Raw genomic sequence first — 7,876 nt, forward strand, 5'->3', positions numbered from 1 at the left:
ACCCTGGGACCCTCCTCGGCAGCGAGAGCTTTTAGCTCTTCTTCACTAATGTCCTGCATAATGGCATCTTGATGGAGGGCGAGTAGATGAGAAAGAGACAGAGGGGGGGGGGGGGGGGGGGGTGGAGGGAAAGACAGAGACCTCGGCATCCATCTGTCTCTACCTCCAGACCTCCATCAGGAGCGGGACTGCCATTACTCCCTCTCTCCGCCTTTCTATTCTCATTATTCCCTTTCTGGTGTCTTTTTTTTCTTCTTTTTTTTTTCGGGGGACTTCAGTCGAGAGACGAGTCCCGCTTTGCGAAGCAGCCTTTTAGCAAAAGCTGAAGGAGGCCTTCAAGCAGGGGGGGGGCAGCTTCAACACTAAACTTCAGCAAAGATTACAGATAACTTTGAACGTCACACGACAGCTGATGCGTTCAAGTTCAGTGGCAGAAATGTAACTTTAAAAGGCGAAAAGAGGAATGTAAATATATTCGAGCCCAAAATGATCCAGGACGGAATTAGAAATTGTGTGAAATTTAAATTTTGGATTTTAGCTGAGAGGTCAGAGAGTTAAACATGAACAAAAACAAACATCAAAGCAAACATCTTCGATAAAATGCAAATAAAAAATATGCGACAAACTCTTGTTTCTCTTTTAAAATTAATTTCCTTTCACATAGAAATTCCGCCCCTCCCCTTCAGAGATAACACACGCACGCGCGCCGCGCATCGGCCTTCCATTCAGACCCCCCCCCCACACACACACACACACACAGCTGGATATTTTTCTAGACTTTTATCGTTTCGTCCTCCAGCTGTGCGCTCCGGTGCAGGCGCGCGTTTCGGGACCGCCGCGCACGTGGCGGCGTCACCCGCGCTCCGGTGCGCCACAGCTCTCGGTTCCCGCGCGTTAAATTGACAAGCGTGTGCGCGTGCTCAGGGCCTGCTCGCGTCCGCACGCAAACACAACTTTACGCACGGGTCCGTGGACATTTCTGGAGTTTAATATTCCTGCAGGTTTAACAGCACGACATTATAATAACAAAAACACCAATAAGGTTGGGATTATCGTGTAAATTCAGATTACTGTCGTGCGTAATTATGACCAGAGGCGCACTGATTCATCCTCGATGTACGCTTCAACTCCATAACTTTGAGCTGCGTGGAGTGGAATTCGTCACGAGGGCCCCAGAAATCCGTCCGCGCTGGAATCTGACGGTTCCAAACGCATCAAATAGTTCCCGTTTCCCTTTCTCGCGTTTTTGAACGCCTCATTTGAATTCGTGTGTTTTAGATAATTCATCTTTTATTTAAATCGGATTATTGTTTATCTGACTCGGATTTTATTTCCGGCTCCCTGATGGAGCGGCGCGTCCGGGGTGTCTTCCAACAAAAATGTGAAGTTATTTAATATGATTTTGCAGCGTTTTCGGCAACTTTTATTTAATCGGATTAGATTGCGGCAATCACCGGAGCGGAATGTTGTTTTTCTGACTTTGAATCGGTTTAAAGCAAGAAAAAAAAAAAAACACACTTCAGGTGTAAAACGTGAACAATTATCCTGCAGATCAAACACAAAACGAGGTGAAATCAATCCGATCAGAAGTTTAAAGTGATTTTTATTGGGTGCCACAAAGCGGAAATAAACTGACGAGTTAGAGTGACTAATCAATTAAAAGAAAAGAAAGTTTAAATGTGAATTTATTAGTTTTTGCAGGTGAGGGAAACCCGAAGCGGACTTTTCATTTACCCTCCTCTCCTCCTCTCCTCCTCTCCTCTCCTCCCCTGCTCCTCTCTCCTCTCCTCTCGGGGCGCTCCTTATAAATAAAATCCGCCGGTCCCGGTTCCTCTTCCTTATTGGTTGGGCGGAGCCGTTACCTCACTCCGGAGCTGGTGACGCAACGTCTTCGCGCATCCTTCATGCGCGCCTCTCCTCCTTTCTTGCTTGAGAGTCTCGCAGGCGGGTCGGAGGGAGAACGGCGGAGTCACGGAACCGGGTGCGCGCGATACGCGGACGCTTCCCATCCCGGGAGGAGAGCGGCGCTCTCTCTCTCTCTCTCTCTCTCTCTAGATCCTCTACGACTCTCCCACTCTCACTACTTCTCGCACGCATACACGCACGCGCACGCCCCCCCCCCCCCCTCCACTTCGCGGGGCATTGATCTTAACGGCGGGTGCGGATCTGCGTCTCGCGTTCGCCCCTTTCTTCGACGGACCGACCTGGAGACGCGCTCGGCGGAGAAGTGAGTATAAAGCACGGGGGCGCGTTTCGAGCCGGTATTGTTACGCTGTGTGCGTGTGTGTGTGCGCGTGCGCGTGTGATTCATCCCAACACATTACTGTAAGCTCGGCTCGTGGAGTCGGTGCGCCCTCGTCCCACCGCGGAGGGGTTTGGCTGTTTCTAAACTCTTTCTTGCTTCTCGGCCCGTCTGACGCGCGTCTGGATCCACGCACGCACGCACGCACGCACCTGCCGCCGCGGCTGGATTCCGTGGCGGCAGGTGTCTTTAAAAGTCTTTAAAATAAGTTGCTTATTAGTTCTATTTCGTTTGCTTTAATAAACTCGGGCGTCCAAACCAAAGAAAAAAAACCTGCGTTAAAAACAGGAGGGGGGGGGGGGGGGTTCTATCTCTCTCTCTCTCTCTCTCTCTCTCTGTCACGGAAAACTTTATGAAAGTTAAAAAACGGCTGGTTCAGATGGAAACGCTCTCGCCGGCGCCCACCGGAGCTCGTGGACAAACCGTGCGTAAAAGCGTCCAGCGTGGGACAGAGCGCGCGCAGTTGATCCAATCGCGCGCAAGAAGCCGCTTAAACAGACGCAGAGGAAAGGAACTAGTCCAAATGCGACTAAATACATTTACTAAAACGTCCCAAAATAAATGCTTTTCAGTTCTGCTCCAAAGTCAGGTTTCTGTTCTGCAGCAGAACCCACAAACGCACACGCACACGCACACGCACACGCACGCACTTTCTCACATCTCCTTTCTGCTCACCTGAACACAAAATGTTTTGGGGCTTGTCGTGTTTCAACACTTTTGTGATGCCGATTCATCCAAAAACATGAGACGGAGAAACGTTTGTTGCTTTTACACAGAATACGTTTTTCAGGTCTTTGGACTCTGGCTGTTTGCCCCCCCCCCCCCCCCTGTGTGTGTCTGTGTGTGTGTGCGTGTGTGTATCTGGGTCACCCTGTTGCCGTGTTTTTCTTAACTCTTGCTCCTGCTCGTGCGTTTCATTTGTTAATGGCTCACGCTGGAACACAATATCGCGTCCCGCTTTCTCGGCTTTGGTGGGAGCGTCTCGTTCCCGTCCCGGGTTCACCTCCCGACCTTTCTTTCAAATTAAAAGTATATAAAAGTAAGCCCCCCCCCCCGCGTGAACACCGAACTGTCGGAGGAAGCAGCTTTGATTTGTAAATGATTTCCCTAAACTCGACCTTGGAATCGTTTGCAAAACAGATGCAAACACGACATGGAAAACGCTTTCTTTTATTTTCCTGCCTGCGAGGAACAAAAACGCAAACCGAGTCGCCTGTTTTGAAATCATAAAGGCTTATATTTGATTCGTTTCACCGATATATTCATTCGATTTCACCCCGACAGACGCACCGAAGCGCCCGAGGAGCCGATTCAGCTTCTTTCTTCACATTTTCTCTACTCGACTTTTGGAATTTCTAGCAGCATTTAATAGCTCCACAAAAGAGGAAGGCGAGCTTGGAGTGTGAAATATGTGAAAAATTTCAAGTGGCAGCGTTTAAAATATGTAAAAAAAAAAAAAAAAAATCTGTAACGTTGGAATAAAAAAGACAAATGTGAGGAGAAAATAGAAAACGGTTTTTTTTCTTGAAGTGGAGGGAACCTGTCGATTCCTCCTCTCAAGATGCGCAAATCAAGGTTACTCCTCAGGAGAGATTGTTTTCCGTCACAATGCCCCCCCCCCCCCCCCAGGCTTTAGGTCAAAAAGGTGCGAGCTCGATTCTCTCTTTGTGCCCGACGATAAAAGCCTCGTTTGATTTTACTCTGTCGGTCGGAGACAGATTTTACCGCCTGGTTATTTTCATCTACGCTGGAATAAAGAGTCACATTCCTGCTTCTTATTCTGAAATAAAAGCTCCCGGCTTTATTCGCAGATAGATTTCACATTTTAAACAATAAAATGTGAGGTTTTTTATTTCTGTACAGACCAGCTGTATTTTCAAAATAAAAGCTTTCACTTTGATGTTGCGGATCTTGCGCCGCTTCCCCGTTGGAATGCTCCTGATGTGTGTCTCTCGTTGACCAGGAACCCCCCCCCCCCCTTCATCCTGTGCGACTCCGAGGACCCCTGACCATGTCCGTTTAGCTGCCTGCGTGATGCCTGATCATGACAGCGCCGACCTCCTAACCAGACAGACCAAGCGGCGCCGTGTCGACATCGGGGTGAAAAGGACTGTGGGTAGCGCGATATTAGCCCACGCCAGGGAGACCCTGCTCGACAGCATGAACCAATCGCACGCCATCGATCAGGACGGGAGCTGCTCGTTGGTCGGCCACGGCGGCGGCGACAAGTCGAACGTTTTGAGGAAGTTGCTGAAGAGGGCGAACTCCTACGAAGACGCCATCATGCCGTTCCCCGGCGCCACCATCATCTCCCGGCTGCTCAAGAGCAACCTGGGGAAGAACGGCGGCAGCGACTCCGGCTTCCAGGTACTCGCAAACCGGCACGGCGAGCAGCCGCCGGCGCCAACGCGCAGTAATCCGTTCCTTCCGTCTCCGCGACAGGGGAGCGGGAATCTGTCCAGCGGCGGCTCGGAGATCCAGGCCGAAGACACCTGCAGCAACTCCTCCCACGAGCGCGACAGCCCCTCCCCGGGGCCTCCCCTCCCTCCCCCGCCTTCGTCCGCCTCCTTCGGGCGGCCGCCGCCGTCGTCCGGCCACAACTCCCACGCCGCCGCCGCCCCCCAGCCCCTCTCCCTCTCCTCCTTCGACTTGGACAGACTTTCGGACGAGCACCTCCGCGCCAAGCGTGCCCGCGTGGAGAACATCATCCGCGGGATGAGCCACTCGCCGCTGGTCCGGCCCAACGCCGCCGACCACGCTCGAGAGAGTCGCGACAACGAGCACAGAGGAGGCGGCGGCGGCCACAGGCGGAGCGACGGCGCTTCGTCCATCCTGAGCTCGCCGGGTCTGCGGGGCGGCGTTGGCGAGGTTTACCGGGAGAACAAGAGGAAGCAACGCCTGCCCCAACAGCAGCACAGCTTCACCCAGCTGGTGTGCTCCCGGCAGGAGCAGCGGCAAGGAGGAGCGCCGGCAGCTCAAGCTGCAGCTGGAGGACATGCAGGTTGGTAGGAGGAGGCGGGACCCGGGAAGGTCGGGGGTCGCGAACGCGCCGACTTGAATTCTCTCTGTCTCACAGAAACAGCTCCGGCAACTCCAGGAGAAGTTCTACCAGATCTACGACTCGGAGACGGAGGAGGAGGAGGAGGAGGAGGAGGAGAACGGAGCGAGCAGAGAGGGCGAGCGAGGAGGGGACAGGGAGGAGGACGGCAACTTGTCCGAGGACAGCGTCCGCTCCGACGGCCTGGAGGGGAGGCACGGGGACAGGGGGCGGAGCAGCAACCGCGCGCTGCCCGACCTGGACCCGGGCCTGTTCTTGGACCGGGCCCGGGCGCTCCTCAGGGAGCAGGCGCTGATGGACGGGGAGATGGAGGAGGACGTGGACGGCAGGGAGGAGGCGGCGAGGAACAGAGAACGGGCGATGAAGAGGAGAGGAGGCGCGGGAGGAGGGAGGCAGCTAGCGGAGACCCTGAAGCAGGAGCTGAGCTGCGCCGTGTCGCAGGTCGTCGACACCGTCGTCAAGGGCTTCTCCTCGCCAAAGCAGGCCGCCGCCCACCTTCACGCCTGCCACGGCAGCACCCCGGCCGCACCGCCCTCTTCCTCCAACTCCTCCTCTTCCTGCCCTCCCCCTTCGGGCCCTGCCCTCCCTCCCCCCGGACTCGCGCTTCGCCGGCGGCGCCTTGGCCATCAGTCTGAACGGCGACGGAAGCCCCGCCCTGAACTACCACGCCTCCAGCCAGCGGCTGCACTGCTTCGGCGACGTGATGGTCCCGGGCCCGCTGGACGCCTTCGGCGGGTTGAGCGGCAGACTGAGCGGCGTGCCCGCCCCCCACGACCAAACGGAGGCGCTGCCGTTGGTGGTGCGCAAGAGCAACGGCGGCGGCGAGAACGCCAACCTCTCGTCCTGTCTTCCTCCTCCTCCTCCTCCTCATCCCTCCCTCCACCCGCCTCCCCTCGCCGCTTCGATCGGGTTCAGCCCGCCGTCGTTCCGACACCCCTTCCCTCTCCCCCTCATGGGCTACCCCTTCCAGAACCCGCTGGGGCCGCACGGCGGCGGGGACGGATACCCGCCGGGACCCAAGGACCACCACCGGTCGTCCCCCGATTCCATGGACATGACCCGGGAAACCGTCAGCCTCAGGACCAAAATGGCGTCCCTGGGCGGCGGCCACCTCGGCCACCACCACCACCACCACCACCGGCAGGGCTCGCCCAATCAGCACGGACCGGATGGTCTGTCCCTGTCCCTCATCAAGTCCGAGTGCGGAGACCTGCAGGACATGTCCGACATGTCCCCCTACTCCGGCAGCACCGTATCCTTCACGCCACCTCGGGTCCGGTTTCAAGTCTGGACCATTTTAGTCTCGAACGCAGCAGGCCGCCGTCTCCACTAGCAATCCATCTGCCTTGATTGGTTCCTGACCCTCTTGTTTCCACGGCGAGAGGGGGGGGGGGGGGGGGAAGATGAAACGGATGCGCCGGGTCTTGCAAGAGGGTGGGGGGGGATTAATCGGGTCGCGCGCCACGCCCCCGCCCCCTTTCAAGTCGCTGCAGCAGGTTGTGCTGCTTGAAGGCGCCGGCGAGCTCCCTCTTCAACGCTCGCCGCCTGAGACGACCCCGCTTTCATCGCCGAGACTTTGTACATGAACGCTCAAAAGCAAATCACATTTCGGCGCGTCTGCGGGGGGGGGGGGGGGGGCGTCGGCTGAGACCTCCGACGTCGGCGCTCAAAGCTAATCGTATTTCAAAGAGCGTGGAAGAGGAGCAGGCGAACGCGGGGCCCTCCTTGATGGAGGCTTTCTAGTTGCGTGTGCAGAAAAGATGTCGTCCCCCTGTCCCCCGTCCCCCGTCCTTCTTGTCCCCGGCTGTCCCGCCTGATTTAATCGCTGGCCGTTGCTCGGCAGCCGTGTGTGTTTTTCTTCCTTTCATGGCGTGTGTGTGTGTGTGTGTGTGGACAGGTGTTTGCAGGTAGCTGTTTATCTCCTTGTTGGTAACCCTTCACCACGTGCACACACGCGCACGCACACGCGCACACACACACACACACACACACACCGAAGAACAAAATGAAAAGAAAACCGAGACTTTGAACCCGACGAACAGGAACTCCTCGCAGCCGCGACGAGGATTTGATCACAGCGTCGTCTTCAAAGCTAATTTCGACGTCGCTTTAATTTAAGACACATTTGATCCGTTTCATTCCGGAATGCTTTCCCATTCAACTTCGAGCGTCTTTGAAATCGGACATTAGTATTTCAAACGATCGAGCTTCAACCCGCCCTCTTTTATTGTGAAGGGAAGAGGGAAGATTTGGCGCTTTTATTTTAAGATCAAATCTGCAGAATTATTCAGAATAAATTTTGTTTGCAATTTTTTTTAATGACATTCAATAAATAACTTCTCCAAGATGAGGTTATTTATTATTATTTATTTATTATTAATTATTTTCTATTGTATTTTTGAAATATTGAAGCTCATTAAAACAGAAATATTCAGACGCAGCGTTTCGAACCAGGGCGGCGTCGGCGGTTAGCTTTAGCATTAGCATCGGCGCACGAATACTCACACTTCCTCCCT

The 7,876-nt window shown here is 54.8% G+C and overlaps 1 protein-coding gene across 1 annotated transcript; it reads left to right on the plus strand.

The window, feature by feature from the left end:
• Window positions 1-4,336: 4,336 nt before the first annotated feature.
• On the plus strand, window positions 4,337-6,693 carry prox1a (prospero homeobox 1a). The gene is given in 5 exon segments (XM_068756568.1): window positions 4,337-4,669; window positions 4,745-5,260; window positions 5,262-5,303; window positions 5,379-5,938; window positions 5,940-6,693. Coding segments are annotated over 5 exon segments (2,205 nt in total).
• The last annotated feature ends 1,183 nt before the right edge of the window (window positions 6,694-7,876 follow it).

This window comes from Brachionichthys hirsutus, chromosome 24, assembly GCF_040956055.1.
Source record: "Brachionichthys hirsutus isolate HB-005 chromosome 24, CSIRO-AGI_Bhir_v1, whole genome shotgun sequence".
Taxonomy (NCBI): Eukaryota; Metazoa; Chordata; class Actinopteri; order Lophiiformes; family Brachionichthyidae; genus Brachionichthys; species Brachionichthys hirsutus.